The sequence below is a fragment of the Anolis sagrei genome, chromosome 5 (assembly GCF_037176765.1).
Source record: "Anolis sagrei isolate rAnoSag1 chromosome 5, rAnoSag1.mat, whole genome shotgun sequence".
Taxonomy (NCBI): domain Eukaryota; kingdom Metazoa; phylum Chordata; class Lepidosauria; order Squamata; family Dactyloidae; genus Anolis; species Anolis sagrei.
This window is the reverse complement of record NC_090025.1, coordinates 80,477,599-80,497,305: the sequence shown is the minus strand read 5'-3', so window position 1 is coordinate 80,497,305 and position 19,707 is coordinate 80,477,599. Positions and strand designations below refer to the sequence as shown.

The following is a 19,707-nucleotide window of genomic DNA, read 5'->3' as shown; positions in this document are numbered from 1 at the left end:
TTCCTGTCTTCTCATTATGTGTCCAAAATACTTCATCTTGGCACATATATATGACTCAGCATTATATGGTTGGTGTGGGCTCATTTAACGCAAAAGATGCATTGTATGGGCATAGGTAAAGCTTTCCCCCTAACATTAAGTCTAGTTGTGTCCTATTTGGGGGTGGTGCTCATCTCCATTTCTAAGTCAAAGAGCTGGTGCTGTCTGTAGACACCTCCATGGTCATATGGCCAGCATGACTGCAGGGAGCGCTGTTACCTTCCCACTGGAGCGGTACCTATTGATCTACTCACATTTGCATGTTTTCAAACTGCTAGGTTGACAGAAGCTGGGGCTGACAGTGGAAGCTCACGCCGCTCCCTGGATTTGAACCCATGACCTTTCAGTCAACAAGTTTAGCAGTTCAGTGGTTTAGCCCACTGCACCACCGGGGGCTCCCATATGGGAATAATAATAATAATAATAATAATAATAATAATATAATTTTATTTTTGTACCCTGCCTCCATCTCCCCGACGGGACACAGGGCAGCTTACATGGGGGCAAGCTCGAGATTCATTAATTTTTTTTGTCATGTCAGGAGCAACTTGAGAAACGTCTCTTCTGGTATGAGAGAATTGGCTGTCTATAAGGACGTTGCCCAGGGGATGCCTGGATGTTTTGATGTTTTACCATCCTTGTGGGAGGCTTCTCTCATGTCCCCGCATAAGGAGCTGGAGCTGAAAAAGGGAGCTCATCTGCGCTCTCCCCAAATTCGAACCTGCGACCTTGTCAGTCTTCACTCCTGCCGGCACAGGGATTTAACCCACTTCACCACCGATGGCTCCCAGCCCAAGATTCAACATAGTTATAATATAACAACAAAATTCATAAAAACATTTCAACAATGTAAAACAAACCGCACTTAATACAATACATAGTGAACATCTAACAAGATTCCGTGGTCTTGTGTAGTGCATAGTTCTGAGCTCGGGCAGGCGGTTGGTGCAAATCACTTGCAAAGATTAGGGCTGATTAGTAAAGTACTAAGGGCAGATGACAGGTTAGAACTGGAGGGTAACATAAGGAGAGCACTATGTCTTTAGAGGGAATAGTGGAAAAGTGCAAGTTTTATTTACCTTACTTATATACCGCTGTTCTCAACAAATACGAACAGCAAAAATTCAGTGCTACAGTATAGAAACAGTTAACAACCTAACACATTACACAATTAATAAACAGTTACTACAATACCCATTCACTGTCGTCTCGTCATCAAAAACATGTTCCAGATTCGTCATCCATTGTTCCATTCCAGTGTTCATTAACCAATCATTGCACTAATTATTGGAACGCCTGCTCAAACAGCCAGGTCTTCACTTTTTTGCGGAATACCATTAGAGGTGGTGCTAGTCTAATGTCCATGGGAATGGCGTTCCACAGCCGAGGAGCCACCACCGAGAAGGTCCTATCTCTCGTTCCCGCCAGCCGAGCTTGAGAAGCAGGCGGGATCGAGAGCAGGGTCTCCCCGGAAGATCTCAAAGTCCTGGTGGGTTCATAGGCAGAGATGCGGTCGGATAGGTAGCTTGGGCCGGAACCGTTTAGGGCTATGCAGATTATATTATATGGCACAGCATTATATGGTTGGTGTGAGCTTCTCTAATGCAGAAAATACATTATATGATGGCACAGCATTATCTGGTCGGTGTAAGGTCATCTAATGCAAGAAATACATTGTATGTGCATTATATTATATGACTCTGCATTATATGGTCTTTGTAGGCCATATAATGAAAATAGTGAAGAGTAGAGACATCACACTGGCAACAAAGATCTGCATAGTTAAAGCAATGCTATTCCCCTTAGTCACCTACGAATGTGAGAGCTGGACCATAGGGAAGGCTGAGCGAAGGAAGATAGAAGCTTTTGAGCTGTGGTGTTGGAGGAATATTCTGAGAGTGCCTTGGACTGCGAGAAGATCCAACCAGTCCATACTTCAAGAAATAAAGCCCGACTGCTCATTGGAGGGAAGAATAGTAGAGGCCAAGATGAAGTACTTTGGCCACATCATGAGAAGAAAGGAAAGCTTAGAGAAGACAATTATTCTGGGGAAAATGGAAGGAAAAAGGAAGAGGGGTCGACCAAGGGCAAGATGGATGGATGCTATCCTTGAAGTGACTGAACTGACCTTGAAGGAGCTGGGGTGATGACCAATAGGGAGTTCTGGCATGGACTGGTCCATGAAGTCACGAAGAGTCGGAAACAACTGAATGAATGAACAACAACAACGTGTGGAAGGGGCCATAGAAAGTACAGCCATAACAGTGAAAGGTTAACAGAATAAAAGTGTAAATAATGTCGGCAAGTCAAATTAATCCCCCTCCCTTCAAAACCTCAACATATATAAAATTCAGACATTTAGAATATTACTAATGGTTGCTGTTTATTTAGATCAGTAAAAAGTGCATAGTACAAGCCCATTATCCCAAAACAAATCTTATTAAAAGAGTAACAGAAAAACCGAAATGGCATAGATATGATTTTTGTTTGGCATGATTCAGATGATTTGAGCCATCAATTTTCACTATAATCCATCATTTTGCAACAAAAACTAACTATTTGATACTAAGGCAAAGTGATTTGCTGATACTCTGAATGCGAGTCTTCATTTTGGCACCTAAATATCAAAGATATTTAAATATCAAAGATAAATATCAAAGATAGCTGAATTGGTTCATCCATGATTTTCAAAAGAACATTTGCAGAAGGCTAATTTGATCAGGACTCGAAGAAATGTTAGTAAATTAGTATTTCCATACATAAGTAAAAAGGAGTATCTCTCTACAGTTTCTCTGACTTATCATCAATTCTTTTTTAAAAGTAATTTTCCAAACTCTGGATTTAAAGCAGATTTTTTTAAAGTTACAAGCTAATGTCTATATTATAAATTATTGGCTGAGCACCAAATCTTTAAAGTCTAAAATAAGGGAAACTAAATTGTAATCCCATGGCTCTTTGGACACAAAGTCTAATTAAGTGATATTGAAAATTGCAGAAGGGGTGGGCTCTTACTACCGGACTATACTGTATACATACTAATTGGAACATTAGGAAAATGGAATGTGCGTGTCTTTCTGGATTATTTCAGCCCTTATTTTAAATAGATAATTTGCTTCCTTCACAGCCTTTTGATTTAAGAAGGTACTGAACTATTTTATGGTGTTCTCGAAAATATTTTAAATTGATTTGCATCATTGTTAACTGTATACTTATCCTTTCAAACTGCATATTAATGATTTAATTGCTTTTAAATGTTTTAGTTAGTTGAGCTTTTGTATGGTTTAACTGTGTTGTATTGTAATATAGAAACTGCCTTGAGTCCCATTCCAGGGGAAAAGCAAGGTATAAATAAAGTCAATAATAATAATTCTTAAGATAGGTTTCAAACTATTGTGGTAACTCCTGGGCCCCTTCCACACAGCTGAATAAAATCCCAGATTTTCTGCTTTGAACTGGAATATATGTCAATGTGGACTCAGATATCCCAGTTCAAAGCAAATATTGTGGGATCTTCTGCCTTGATATTCTGGAATATAGAGATATAGGGCCGTGTGAAATCCAGGTTACTTGCTTTGAACTGGATTATATGGCAGTGTAGACTCATATAACCCAGTTCAAAGCAGATAAAGTGGATTATCTGATTGATAATCTCGATTATATGACAGTGTAGAAGGGGCCTTAACTCAACGGCTGTAATGCTGATCTTCCCTGAATATGCACAAGAAGGGAGAGCAACAATGAGCTAGCACTCACTCTCAATTTAGGAACATTCCCCTGAACACATTTCCATGCAGGACTTGGAAACTTGGACTGAAGGATTCTGGGATTTGCAATAAAAAAAGATAATCAATGGTGAAGTAAATTCTCTAAAGCTAGCAGTTTTGAACAAATTTGCCTCGAGTTCACATTGTAGACAGGAGCTGGGATTGTCCCTGGTCTAATATAAATGAAGACATCCCCTCCAGTCATTATTTTACTTAGTCTGAATTCAGCTTTCAGGAATTTATTTTATCCTACTCTTGCCCTGCCAATTCACATGACCTACTTTGGAAACTTAGTTATAATTATGCTTATTCTTTTGTAAAGCAGAATGGGTTGGTTCCAGAGTTAAGTATATGTTGGTCTGCTGAGGACTGGGGGCCCTTCTACACAGCCATATAACCCGGAATATCAATGCAGAAAATCCCACAATATTTGCTCTGAACTGCACTGAACTGCCATATATTCCAGTTCAAAGCAGAAAATGTGGAGTTTATTCAGCTGTGTGGAAGGGGCCTGGGTTATGATACTGAACTGATTGGGTTGATGAAAGAAAACTGGGTCATATATAGCCACACCACCATCGTCCACCACGTTTAGCCAAGGTCTTTTGACTCTTAGCAGAGTATTTTCATAGAAACGTGGAAGAGACCACAAGGGCCATCTAGTCCAAACTTCTGCCACTTAGAGGTTGAGTGGAAAATCAAAACCAACTTTCAGCAGACCTCTTAAATATGCTTAAATTAGGCTTTAAATCTAGAAATCCGGTTTAATTGTCATGGCTTCTCCCATAACAAGATGGGAAGATGACAAAAATAGTTTTGTTCAGAAGCCTTGTTCTAAGGTTCTTGCTGTATACAAGGATGAAAAAACCTGTTAAAACTATTCTGTACAGCTGAGCCATTAAAACTGCTTTAAATAGTCTTGGTAGACTGATATAATGCCAGGAAAAAGCTTGAAATATTTCAGGAAAAAATAAAAAAGATTAATTCAGTTTTTCAAAGTGATCAAATGTTACTTCCTTGGGTCAGTAAGACAGAGGCCTTATATATACAATAAGCCCAGTTCAGCATAATTTCCCAATAAGAAGCTACAGAATGCATGACATTCTTAAATTGATCAGTACATAATAAAACTTTCCTTTCTAGCAATTAAGCCAACAGTACACAAAGTCAAATATTGATACAAAGCATATCATCAAAGCTATTCTATGTGCTGCTGGTGGTTATTTCAAGAATAGAGGCAAAAGGAACAATGCACAAGAATGGAAATGGCAAATCCCACATTTCAGTTTGCAACCAAATTAAGAATCCTGTCAGCCTTATATCTGTTTTACAATGAGACTTCAGAAATCTGGATTGTGCCACTTCAGCTTGCAATGAGGTATCATTTTTTAATTCAGCATGTGTGGGCAGGGGACACTCTTGAAATGTCAACTACCAAAGCAGGCACTAAAGTTCAATGAAGACATCTATATAAATGCTACATTTGTTTGAAACAAGAGACATTTTCCATAGAAGAGCACTCAAAACAGTTTGAACACATCTGTAATCCAAACAGTCTTTACCAACTCAGTCTATGACATCATTTAAAAAAATATGCAGAGTGCCCTTTACAATTCTGATTTCTTAAAATTCTAATCCAGCATTTTTATTATAAACTTTATAAACTGAAACAACACTTGCTTTGTAACTGCCTATTCATCCATTAACAAAAATCTTAGGGTGCGCTCACAAATTGACCTTTCTCTCTTATGTTGTTTTGGTGGTGGTGAACACTGGAATATAATTAATGTGAAGTACAATGCATAGATTAGAATTTTCTATTCAAACAGCTACTAAATATGCCAATCTGTTTTGTTTTGTGAACAGATGGAAGTTTTTATAAATGCACAACATTAGTTGATGATTGCTATTCATAAAAGAAATGACAGCTGGACTTTTGCCCTAGAGGCATAGCAATTCCTAAGAGTATGAAAATGTTAGCAATTGAATAAATAATATACAATGGAGTCATGTTATCAAACAGAAACAGAACATTCTAGAAAAATATGCAAATCTTTAGGTAAACATATTTACTAATTTTTTAAAAAAAGGATACTGGCCATTAGAATTTATCAGTGGTCACATAAGGTAATAGCTTACAATATTGCGTGAGTCCACTGACTGATAAATGCTATCCTAAGCATATATTTGTTGGCAAAGGAGGACTGGGCTACAAATAATTCACTTACTCATATGAAAAGGGTGGCACTATACTTAAAGATACAGAAAATGAGAACTGATTTCAAAATGTAAGGAGACTGCTCAGTCTGTTAATTGATTTTCCTCCCCTATATTATAATAAATAATATTGGCATCTCCTTAGCCAAATTTCTATGCACATCCTAAAATGCACAGATTGCTTCCCGTTTACAATGCTTTCTAAACTACTGTGAAAGAAGAATGCTGCAAGTGTACGTATGCTTTTATACATACCATGCTCCACTAAAGTGAACAGGGAAGTCCGTATAAGAAGGACAATTCCTCATAAACACCATTGCTCTACATCAGTGGTTCTTGATCTGGGGTCCCTAGATGTTTCTGGCCTACAACTCCCAGAAATCCCAGCTAGTTTACCAGCTGTTAGGATTTCTGGGAGTTGAAGGTCAAAAACATCTGAAGACCCCAGGTTGAGAACCACTGCTCTACATCCACAAAAAATATGTTTAAAGGTAGATTTAGATTGCTATATACATTACTGAGAGATACGCAGGACCACATCAGTATTACTAATTTAGAAATTAGTCATTCAGACTTTGGTTGTCTTTCAGGAGACAGGTGATTCTGCCTCCCTATGAGAAACTAGCCACCCCCTGCCATGCATTGCTGTGGCCCACATGGGGGTTCTGTGTGGGAGGTTTGGCCCCATTCTATCAGTGGTGGGGTTCTGAATGCTCTGTGATTGTAAGTGAACTATAAATCCCAGCAACTACAACTCACAAATGACAAAATCAATTTTTTTGAGTGAAGGACATACATTGGGTTGTTAGGTGTATCGTGTCCAACTTTGGTGTCAATTCGTCCAGTGGTTTTTGTGTTCTGTTAATCCCACAAACAAACATTACATTTTTATTTATATAGATTGAATTTGGCCTTGTGTTAGAGAATGATTTACACTGAATAACACAAATTAATAGCAGATGAATTTTTAGGTGCCAGAAACAACTATGGTTAGTAGAAAGAGAATAAATTGAAAGCAGCAACATGGATTGTGCTTCATGGAAATCCAGGTGACACCAATCCACTGGAAATTTCTGTGAACAACCCCACTGAACAGAGTGTACAAAAATTAAAAGATTAAACTGCTTGTGAGTTGTGCATATTGTTGTAATTTGAATGAATTGGAGGGAAATAACTGTTTTTTATTATTCTCTCAAGTATTACTGCAGTTGTATGACACCTTCAATATGTGTTATTTGTTCTAAGAATGAAAGTAGAAAAAGGAAAATAATTTTAAATGTATGAAACATAACAGTATTGTTATTGAATTCAGGAGTAGTCCGGTCACTTTCGTTCTTTTGGTCGTGCAAAGTTATAGCTGTTGCGCTTTGTCTGTATGTTCTAGTCCACAGGTGGAGCTGGTGGTTCTCGCTCCTGTGGAAAGAAAATGCAACGAATTAGAACAGAGGGAAGATATATGTACATAGGAAAAGCAGTTTTAACAGTAAAAATCCTCTGGCGCTTTTTCTAGTTTGTTTCTGTGGATGAATGGCTTATATTTTTATTATTTTTGTTTGGTTTTATACTATGTATTCATGTTTTAAATGCTTTATGATGTTCTTGGGCATCGAATCGTTGTCTCTGTAAAGCGCCCTTAGTCACCTGAGGGCTGAGAAGGGCGGTATACAAATATAGTAAGTAAGTAAGTAAGTAAGTAAGTAAATAAATAATAAACTCAAAGCTTGAACTGTGAAACAACTGTGTGTTCTCTACCCATGTGATGAGAATGCGGAATGAGGCATTCATGCCTGGAAGGGAAAAAGAGATGACTCCTAGCAATCTCTCTGATAGGAAACAATGGGACTTCTAGATTAGCAGAGCCCATTATTCTAAATATCATTAATATCAAGATTTCTATTAGTGCTTAGTTAACAAGGTAGATCTTCCAGACTGCTATTGGCTAGAGTTTCAGTCATCAATTTGGGTCAGATCTGGAGTTATCCAGTATCCCAGTATCAGTGACATTAGCTTTAAATGTCACTGACATTTAAAGAACTATTGTCAGTACTCTAGTAGAGCTCTTTGTATTTCCTTTCTTTCTCTTAAAATCCTAATTTAAAGCAATCAACCTTTCCCCATAGCACTAGAACGGTGGTTCCCACTTTTTTTTTAACCAGGGACCATTTGACTAGGGACCGCTTTGACCAGGAACCACTCTCCAACATTAGTACCAAAAGTCAACTTTAGATTCGGTTTGGTAATTTGGGGTGCTGCTTCAGAAAACTGCATTGGATAGACCACATCTGCTCTAGTTTCTGATATAGAACATATGTCATCCATAGTCACCATCTGCTCCCTCACAGAAAACCATATTTAATAAGCCTAGGCACTATAAGAGAGTTTCACAAGATAACTCACTCGCGTTGCAACTATATAGTAACAGTGAGGCCGCAGACCATACTTTAGTTATTGCAGACCACGGTTGTCCACACACCACAGGTTGGGAACCACTGCTCTAGAAGTATACTATATTTTGAAAATTTGCCTCAAACATTTTAATGAGCATTCAAGTATTGCTGTACAATGGAGAGGGGGGTACTTTGTCTAATTGCTATATTGACTTCTGTTGAAACTTCTGCAACTTGCTTCAAAATGTTTCAAATATGATCATTCCAATTCCATCATGAGTGATTTTATGTGCAATATTAGAATGGATACAAACATAAGAAAGAATGATAATAGACCTGCATAGTACAATCAATAAAAAGGTTTTTGACACACAGTTCAGATAAAGCAATTGAAAACAGCACTCACATTATGTGGGCTGGATGGCTTTTCAGCTGTGAAAGATCTTCTTAGGTTCGCAGGTCTCATCAAAAACAAGACAAATGCCAGAACCAACCAACCCATCATTATCATTGTAATACTTATGTCATTATCAGCTGATGGATTTGGTCCTGGCACTGGAAAGAAAAGACAAATTGAATTAAAGATGGTGCAGAAACTAGATCACGCCTCTCAAATGGCATATGTGAACAAATTACAAGAATGCAACTGCAAACTACGCTGGGAAGGCTAAGGAGGAACTCCTAAATCAGTGGTTCTCAGCCTGTGGGTCCTCAGATGTTTTGGCCTTCAACTCCCAAAAATCCTAACAGTTGGTAAACTGTCTGGGATTTGTAGAGCAAAACACCTGGGGGGCCACAGGTTGAGAACCACTGTTCTAGATGGTCATGTAAGTTTAGATCTGTTAGGAGATAGAAGTAATGGTGTATGGCTTCTTCTCCCTTCTGGAAATGAGGAAGCTATCCTACAAAGACATTCAAATTCACTGCAAAATGAAGAAGGTAAGATTAAAACACTTGAAAGATAAAATGCTTATATGTCAGCGAAGTAAAAGAACTTAAATCTGTTTAACAGACCTTTTTTTAAAAGCGCCCAAATGAAAATGCTCGGCCTCTCACTTTGATAAATCACAAAAGGTGAGGTATAGTTCCCAATAAGGTGGGGTATAGTTCCCAATAAGAATGCCTTCCTCCATGTCCTTATAATGCATGTTATGTACAGGTAAGACAAGATCCTAGCTGAGGACTTTAGTTAATAGATTCACATGTTGTTCTGCTATTTTGCTTCAGATAGCTGGGGAAAAATGTAATGTTTATCTGCTTTCCAAGACATAAAAATAAACACACACACACACACACATAAAAATGGCACACTTTTTGACACGTTAGCTTTGAATATGCAAGAACTCCTTTTTTGAAATGTTGGCTAGTACTCAATTATCCAATTTTCCACTTGACATCGGGAAACAGTTACACAACCTGGTTCTACTTGAACTTAGTTTCATTCTAGAAAGTGTGAAGATACATGGCAGTCTTCCAGCTTTAGAACTGGAGATGGGTAAAATATTGCTATTTATTTTCGGAAATTAAACTTTTGGATCCAGGTGTCTCCAAAAGCCAGATCTTAAGATATCTTTGTTGAGTTTATACCTACTTTCTCATGATTTAGCTCATCAAACCCTTTGAGCAGCCAACCCCATTTCCCTATATATTCAAGATGTACACCTTGATACGCAAAATGTACTGACAAAATATGCAGATATAAATAGTGATGAAAGTGTATATCTTATTTAGTTTGCACAAATTACTTTCTCAGTCTGCAGGAAAGAGCCATCCTTATATTCTAATTGCCAACCAGGGTAGGTAAAAATCACGTAGTTTAAAAGTAGAACTGAAATTAAACTGAAGAAAGACAATTTTATTTCAGTTAAAGATGTTTTGGAATAAGCATTGCTGTTCATAATGTTCATCTGACGATTTACACTAGGTAAACAGGTTTTATGTTCTCTTAAAACCTGCAAAATCAATTTCAACAGAAGTGACAATGGAACAAAATAAATCCATGTTTAGCAACACAGCAACAGATGCTTCCCACAAGTTACTTGTAATGAAATATCTATTTATAATATGAGTTTTGAATACACTTATTAAGGTCAGTATATTTGTAAGCACAGGTCTGCTTAAGGGGCAGCTGCTGTGTTGATGCATTGCCTTAGTAACCAAGTTTGCTGTAGAAATGTATCTAGTTTAGCAGAGAGCAGGAGCCAAAGGGCTAACTGCCAACAGGAGGAGAGCGGACATTTTAAAAAGTTAGCCAGTCTTTGGCTGAAGGAGCCAAAAGAAGGTGGCTTCTAGCTATGTGAGAGCTAGACAAAGTAGTTTAAGTCTTCAGTCTTGGATTCAGAGGGTTAAATGAACCAGTGTTGAATTAGTAACTAGCTTGTGAGCTAGGGGAAAGGAATTCCCAATAATATTTTGTGTCTTCAGTGGGAGAAGTAAATAAAGGGCAAAACTGTGCCTAAGTGTTAGTCAGTGGAACTGAGGGTGAAAGTGTAATTTGGGAGACAAATTTACACTTAGCGTATCGCTTGGGTGAAGAATATGATAGTGTTGGTGGTGTGTGGCTGAGGCTTGAGAGAGATAGGCTTGTATGGGAAGCTTGTCTGGGAGAAGTTTGACTCTTAAATGACTTTGTCTGAAACGCTTTAAAACGTGTAACCGAATACCATATTCTGAAACCTGTTTCAAAATATCTTCAGCCATCTTCCGTGAAGTAAATCTTCACCTCAGAAACTGGACACAAGTCTTTGTTATAAGAAATTGAACGAGGAAATGTTTATTTAAGGATTCTCAGGCACACAAATCTTAGTTGATTACACAGTAGTTTCTTCTTCTTCTCAGTTTTCCTTAGTATAGTTACAGTTAACTTTTATATCATGAACCTTTGAAACAGTTTCTATATAACTTCCAGGTTGGCTTATTTTCCTGCCAAGCTGACTTTAATAACTTGCTGTATTATTATTATTATTATTATTATTATTATTCTGACACAAAACACAGTATGTCACAGCAAACGAGATCTATATGCTGAATTTTGTATAACAAAATCACTAGTCGAGCGCTTCCCAACCATCTAGGACTGTGTGATGTATTTTCGAATGATGCATGAAGATCCAAGTAAGGTGGCCTTTTGCAGTTGACAGATCATGATTTTGTCAGTGTTTATTGTTTCCAAATGCTGGCTGAGATCTTTTGGCATGGCACTCAGTGTGCCGATGATCACTGGGACCACCAGTACTGGTTCATGCCAGAGCCTTTTGATTTTGAGGTCCTGATAACGGCTGAGTTTTTCCTGTTGTTTTTCCTCAATGCGACTGTCACCTGGTATGGCGACATCAATAATCCAAATTTTTTCTCTTTTCCACAATCGTGATGTGGGGCGTATTGTGTTCCAAAACTTTGTCAGTCTGGTTTTAAAAGTCCCACAGTATTTTTGCGTGTTCATTTTCCACTACCGTTGCAGGTTTATGATCCCACCAATTGCTGGTAGGTGGTACTTGTGACATAAGTTCCAGTGAATCATTTGGGCCACAGAGTAGTAGTAGTAGTAGTAGTAGTTGTTGTGGTTGTTGCAGGTTCCACCAAGCTATATAGCCAAGGATCAGCCTAGTTCATCAGTTGTCATGGTAATATGAACACACATAATGAAAGCCTATTTGCACAGATGAAATCACAGAGGAAGTATTTAATCTTACAAATCTCTGCAAGGAGCTCCTCAAGCACAGTGAGGAATTCAGTCTTTAAGAAATTCTTGCCCCAGCTATTTTCTAATTCACTACAATGGTTAGTCCACTGTAGTGACTTTAAACCAATATGGCACAGATAAGATACTGCTTGCACGCCTTTCCTTCCTGCTGGGCCCTTTGAGTAGGTATAGGCCATGAGGCTTCACCAATCACGATTTAGACTTGACTCCGTTCCACCCCATAGCAGTTCTTGTGGCTTTGTTGGGGTGGTCAAAGCACATTCATAATGAAGGGAGTCCGGCAAGAGAACAGTAGCTGTTCTACTGCTTGGACTGTGAGTCACCTCACAAACACATGAATCACTGAACCAATTCATAAGAAAGATGACTATTTGTTAGATGCTGTCTACTTCATTCCCGCTTCCTTTTTAATTGCTTTAAGCTGGCTGGTGTTAGTTATTTCATCTCTGTTCCTCCCCAAAAGTCTAGACCACAGACTCTATGGTGTCATTTGGCAATACCCCATCAGACCAATGCTCTCAGCTTTCTCTTCTACTTCTTTTTCTTCTTCCTGGGTCCTTTACTTGCCAGCAAAATGGAATGTTAAGAGTGGAATCGTATTTTGAAAACATAAAATACAAAATCTACTTATGAAATCAAGAGTGCTGTGATGGTGGTAAAAGCATATAGCATGGTATGTATGGCCAGATATGAATGCAAAACACAGTAACACTAAAATATGTATTAATCAATATGTAAATATACAAGTAATATTAGTTAATGCTACAGTTTATGACTTAATTAAAGAACAAGTATTTTATCTGGTTCTTCATTAAGTCTGCATTAATTAACTTCTTGCCTTAATGGTAACACTAAATAACTCTGTTTTTAATGTTTTAAAGTTTTACACTCCTGCTCAGTGACCGTAATAATAAAATCAATTCATTGAACCTGATTTGCATTTTTCTGAAAGCTAAAATAGCAAACTATTTTACCTTGGCATGCGTGATGAAGACATGAGAGCCTGAAGCACCTTCTCATGCAAGAAGTAAGTAGAACTAAGTTCAGTATAGCTTTCAAAAAGCTGAAAATTTAGTAAAGCCTAGAAAGTTCCCAAGGGGGATTTGACAACTCCTCTGGATTATTGGGCTTCCTCCTCCTCCTCCTCCTCCTCCTCCTCCTCCTCAACTTTAATTATACTCTGCCTTCCTCCCTGTAGGGACTCAAGGCGGCTAACATAAGTCACTGCTTGGAGTCTCTTTAAGAGACAAAAATAGGCCTTTAAGAGACAAAAAATTCAAGCATTCACATGAATTGTTAGCAAAGCATACTTCTCTATTGCTTATCTTTTAGTATTTTAGTATATTGCTTATCTTTTAGTGTTTGCTCGATCTTTACTCCACAGAGATTGAAATGTGGCAATATTTTCAGCTTCTCAACTAGATCGATTAGAAGAATTCATGGTTTGTAAAGCAGCATCAGGAAAAGTAGAGCTTTTTTTACATTTCAGATTTTCAGCATAATGTTAGACTTTAGTATGCTATCTAATTAATCTAACTACAACAAGACTTCATCATGGATATTTTCATTTTAATTTCATTTCAAATTAAAACCATAGCCAAGATGACCTCAACAGGCATGTTATTCTGTTTTCCCAATTAAAATTTGCTGTCACTTTTAACTATCCACCTGATCAACTTGTTTATGAATCCGATTTGATCTTCTAGCTGTAGACAAAACTAATTCAGTTTAGACTGAACATTAAAAGGTAGCATTCAGGAAGAGTTTGTTATCTAATGTTGAAAAGAAGCAAGGACAGTCAGAAACATCAACTAATTGTAAGCATTTATCACTGTTCTTTGAAAGAAAACTTGATAAAACAATGATTGTTTCATACACCAATAAATGCGACCCCTATTGTTTTGCTCACCTGAATCTCCAATATATCAGGATTTTAAGTATTAAATTCAAAAAGGTAAACTTAGACTTCTGGGCTGCTGCTAAAACAATTCCTTAAAACACTTATATGAAATGTTAAAAGATAAGCAACTTGGCAGATTGAATTAAAACATTTCGTTTTAAAGAGAAGCCTGCAAAACTCTTTCCAAGGGCAGTATGTGAAGCTATCTAAAATCAAAGCCACTTTGGGCAGACTACTTGATTATTTGCACATCCCAAATCAGGCATATCCTGTTTGACATGCCTTTTAATGAAAAGGCTATTTGTAAAACTGTGAAAGGTATCTTCAGCCTCACTGGGCAAATGTATTTGCAATGTGCGTCTTTGGCAGAGAATGGGGAGCATTGAAAACCTCTACAGCGAGCATAACAGAAAATCTCTACAGCAAGCATTTTGCCTTCCTCTAAGAAACATTTATAAAGGTATTCACATGAAGCTACTCCAAAGTCGCTAAAATGTTTTTTCTACATTTGTATTTATATCTTACTTGTTTTGATTTTGGAAACTGCCATCATTTCCAGGACCTCAAAAGACAGACTTCTGGTTCTGTTTCCATGCGCTTCAGAAACTGAGCTCCATGAGACTTCACGGAGGCCTTCACATTACATAAGGGCACTTACGTTGGGACTCCATGGGGCTCCACTTCCACAGCACATGGAAACAGAGCCAGAAGTCTGTCTTCAGGAGCCAGATGTTACCCAACACCATACCTGAGAAAGTGGAGGAAAGACGGGGAAAGGATGTGGGATGGCTGGCCACCCCAGAAGGTGGGAAAAGATGGAAGGGAACAGGGAAGATGGTTTGGTGAGCAGCGTCGGGATACGAGTAACACCTTAAATCCAGTGATTCAAAGCCAAAGATTTACCTCAGAAGCTACCACAAACATGGCTCCACCAAAAGGCAAAAAGAATGTTGGTGAGGGAGAAGTAGGGGCAGAGGGTACTACTGAATCACTAGAAGAGTGTCAGGAGCAAGTGACTACCTCTCTGGAATTGGAAAGGTTAAGATTAAGGCTTGAAATGAGGAAAAAATGAAATTGGGGCTGAAAGAGAACAAAGAGGACGCAGCAGGACGCCGTATCCTTATGCCAAGAGGACAGGGAAAATGAGGAGGGTAAGCACCCAGGGGGGTACATCTGGCCCCAGGGCCTTAGTTTGCCCATGCCTGATTTAGATAGTGCCACTGATGTGTGTGGTGCTTCACACAGTGTGACTAGTGTACATAAGTGTGACTTCAGAGGACTATAAATGTACTGTGAGAACGTTTATTGTTGTCTTTAGGTTTTTAATTGCATATTGTATTGTTTTTAACCTCGATTCACCACTTGGAGTCTCCTTAAGACAAAAAAATCAGTGAATAGCAACAACAACAACAACAACTGTTGTGTGCCTTCAAGTAACCTTTGAGTTATGGTAACCAGACCAGCCACCTCATCAAACAGGGCTTGGGAAGCACCCTAGGACACTTCCCCACCAGTCCAGCGACAGATAGGCACGCTGCCCATCCCACAACATTGCTGGACTTCTGGCGGATGCCCTTCCCACAAGTGGTGTAGAAGCATCGTACAATGCTTACCTCCCAACACAGAAGCCTACCCATGTTGTGCTGGCTCCAATGGAGTCAGGACAGATCCTCACAGCTCAGGTGATACTTCCCATGTGTGATGGGGGAAGTATAACTGTGAGAAAGTTGTGTGAGGGCCAAGGATGGGAAAAGCGGGATGCCTTTCTTTTCTTTGGCAAGGATGGGAAAAGCGGGATGCCTGGCCTTTGTGATAAGGTTGCAAGTTGGCTCTATGTGAAAAAAGTATTAAAGGTTTTAGAGCTGTGCCCACTTTCAGTCAGTTTCTCATGTAGCTTCAGGCAATTCTGTTGTGTTTCCGTTTGAGGCATGTGATTTAAAGAGATACAACTGGTTAACACATAACAGAATTACTCCGTCACAGAAGAAGCCACCTCTCGCATTTCTGCTTAGGACTATGTTCCTTTATGTTGTTTCCAACTTGTGACAATCCTAAGGGAAGCTGCTCATGGGGCTTTTTTGCCAAGATTTATTCAGAGTGGGTTTGACATTTATCTTTCTCTGAGGCAGAGAGAGTACAATTTTATGGCAAAGCAGAAACCTGAACCTTGATTTTCTGGAATTTGAATCCCCACTCAGTCACGGTACTTCAACAGATGGTCTTCGGGCTATATGCTTAGGAAATTGAGTCCCACGGAGGCCATCACAAGACATAAGGGCAATTCCAGTGGGACTACATGGGTGCTCCGTTTGCTAAGCACATGGAAACAGAGCATGAAAACCATCTTCAAACTGAAGAAATCAGGAGAAAGTGGGGAGATGACAGGGAAGAATGCAGAAAGGATGTGGAATAGCTGGTCGTCACAGAAGATGGGGAAAGATGCTAGAGAATGGGGTAAGGCAGTTTTTCTCTGCTTTCCTCTGCTTTCTCTCCACCTGTCTCATGAAGTCCATGGACTATCCTTTTCCAATCTGTATAGATATGCATTTTGAAATTATTGAAAAAATTAGGAACTACTACTGCATGATTATCATGAAGCAAATGAGTTAATTTCATATTTTTCTTAATACTGTTGCTTCATGTTGTCAGGAAACAAAACCAAGCAACCCCCAATCACTTAAACAACCACAGAGTCTTTTTGGGCCAGAAATGCAATGACTGACTCATTTGTTTCTAGCAAGAGAACACAGACGTCATTCTGACTTCAGTTGGGCCACAACCCTTCTGTTTCCTAAACCAATCTCCACCCAAAATTACAGCCATTATTGCACAATATTTAACTAAGACGGGTGTATTCAGCAAAAACAGCTGGATGTCAAACAGGAAGCAAAAGTACTGAATATAAAAATGCAGGGCCAGAGACATGTAGCAAGTTATTTGGGAATCGAAAGCTTGGGGCCAGAAGAAGGATAAATCCCCATCAATTATTATTTAATCCTTAATAAGAAACTTCTTATCCTGTCAAAATATTTGGTCTTCTTAGCTGATATTACTGTTTGCTCTCTGGATTTTTAAAAAATTGTCTGGCTGCAAAAGTGGGGGTTTGGATGCTACATGCAGTCCATTGACTGGACTTGTCCCAGATCTTACACAGTCTTTTCAAAAATAGTGTCAGCCTGCAATTGGGATCCAATGGATCTAGTTAGAAATAAAATCAATCACCCATTTCCACTTTAACATTAAATTATTGTGTTGCTAGAGTGGATGGAGTATACTGAATTCCAAATGTTGATCTCAATTCTTCATTGAGCTATCAGGAAGCCCTAGAAGAGAAATGAAAATACTAGCACATAGTGAATAAGGGATAAAATCAGCATTTTCCAACTGCCAAGTTGGGTTCTTGCTTCAAAATAACATTACAGGTAAAATATCACTGTTGCAAGTTTGCATTCTAAAGATATTATTTGTAGTCTCAAGGTAGGGCTAATTAGGGACCTCATCATGCGCTGATTTCCCCCCATTTCTACATACTTTAAAATCACTTTAACAACGGAGTCCCACAGAACCCATAAAATGACATAATAGTACCTTTGCCTGTTGCCCGTGGGATTCTATCTTTAAAATGTCTGTAATGTGGGGAAATAGAGGTTTTTGGAGTTGGGGAGCAATAGACTCCAGAGCACCTCATTTGCATACAAATGGCTAAAGCCATTTATTTTAAGGTGGGATGGGAACTGCTGGAATTGTTTTAGTTACGTGAAAGTATGGGTGTGCTTGTGAGACTTCTTGAAATTTACCTTGATGCTCCTTTTGTTACTATTGATCAGGGGTCCTCAAACTTTTTAAACAGAGTACCAGGTCACAGTCCCTCAAACTGTTGGAGGGCCGGATTATAATTTGAAAAAAAAGAAAGAATGAATTTCTATGCACACTGCACATATCTTATCTGTAGTGAAAAAAAAAACCACTTAAAAATACAACAATTAAAATGAAGAACAATTTTAACAAATATAAAGTTATGAGTATTTCAATGGGAAGTGTGCGCCTGCTTTTGGCTGATGAGATAGGATTGTTGTTGTTGTGGTGGTGGTGTGCTTTCAAGTCGTTTCAGACTTAGGTTGACCCTGAGTGAGGGCCGGGTAAATGACTTTGAAGGGCCGTATCTGGCCCCCGGGGCCTTAGTTTGAGGACCCCTACTATAGATCATCTCACATGCAACTTTAACAACAATTTTTAATTTTTTTTTCTTAAGGAAATACACAATTTTGATATATTGCTACTTCACTGTACCTATATTTTTTTCCTTTTGGCAGATTAGGGATTTTCCAATTTGAACATAACATGTTACTGTTTCTTTTCCCCCTTAAAAAAATACCTGGTTTGTTTAAAGTCCGAGAAGCAGTAACCAGGATTTCATAGGACTTTAATTTTGATTTCAGACATCTGCAATTGGGCGGTTTCTTTTTTTTTTTTTTTATAAAAAAAAAAAAAAGAAATTGGTATGGCCAGAGACTACACCGTGTGAACCTGGGGATCACAACCAGACACAGTGAAGACATCTGCCCTTGTGTTTTGCTACTCTGCTGTGGAACATGCATGCCCAGTGTGGAACACATCTCACCACGTTAAAACAGTGGATGTGGCTCTTAATGAGACATGCAGCATTATCACAGGATGTCTACACCCCACATCATTGGAGAAATTATACTGTTTAGTCGGTATTGCACACCAGTCATCTGCCAAGAAGTAGTAGCCAATAATGGAAGGACTAAGGCAATGACATTTCCAGCCCATCCCCTGTTCAGATATTGGCCAGCATGAGATGCAGCCCAAGCCCTGCCACATGCACAATGGAGGACCTTCTTATAGCAACAGCAGAGGCTCTCCAATAGGCTGGCTACTGGTCAAAGGACATTTAGTATAATGCCAAGTTTTTAAATTTTGTTTGTGTTTTTAAATACAGTACAATGTACCCTCAATTTGCTTCTGACACGATAAAAATAAAACCACGTAATAGCTCAGTAAATGGAGGATTTGTCTAGAAACAAACAGAGTCCATCACATGTGATGGGGTGAACAAATTATCCAGTTTTCTTAAAAACAGAAAGACATGAAATGTTATGTGAAAATTCTACAGAAAGTGGAGGGAAATGATTCCCTCCACTTTCTGCCCCAAATGGAATGAGGTCCTAAGATTGGGATTAGGAACCTAAAGCAAAATGTACTAATTGGGTAAAAAGGCCTCCTTGGGCGGATAATATAATATCAAATAATATCACAGGTTTCCAGGTTGTCTTAGGGGAAAAGAATCCGTCCTGAAACATCGAAGAGTAGCTGCCAGTCAAAGTTAATACTAGTCTAGATAGACAAATGATCTTGACTTGCTGAGATATAATATATTATTTTTCTTATCCTGTTTTGAGAAGCTAGAGGGAGCAAAGGGACTCTAGTTAACTTGCACACTTGGAAGTTTCACCTTCCCATTGCGATCAAATTATAAATGGGTTAGATTAATAAAAATATAATTTAAAAAAACAGAAAAATGGGAGCATGGACCCTTATCTGAGCATCTAAAGAAGTAACTAGATATTCATGAAAACTCGTGATAAACTATTGGTGAATTTTAAAGGTGTTGCAAGATTCATCATCTGTGCCTGTTTTCTTTTAATCACAGCCAACCTGATGACATCATAACTC

At 38.5% G+C, this 19,707-nt stretch overlaps 1 protein-coding gene across 1 annotated transcript in view; it reads right to left on the bottom strand.

The window, feature by feature from the left end:
• Window positions 1-2,403: 2,403 nt before the first annotated feature.
• The window catches only part of SMIM14 (small integral membrane protein 14), a 43,378-nt gene continuing 26,074 nt past the window's right edge, over window positions 2,404-19,707 (bottom strand). Inside the window, exons 4-5 of the mRNA XM_060778425.2 lie at window positions 8,814-8,962; window positions 2,404-7,433 (exon numbers count right to left, since the gene is read on the bottom strand). Coding sequence (XP_060634408.1) covers window positions 7,401-7,433; window positions 8,814-8,962 — 182 coding nt within the window. The 3' untranslated portion in view covers window positions 2,404-7,400. The remainder of the gene's footprint in view (window positions 7,434-8,813; window positions 8,963-19,707) is intronic.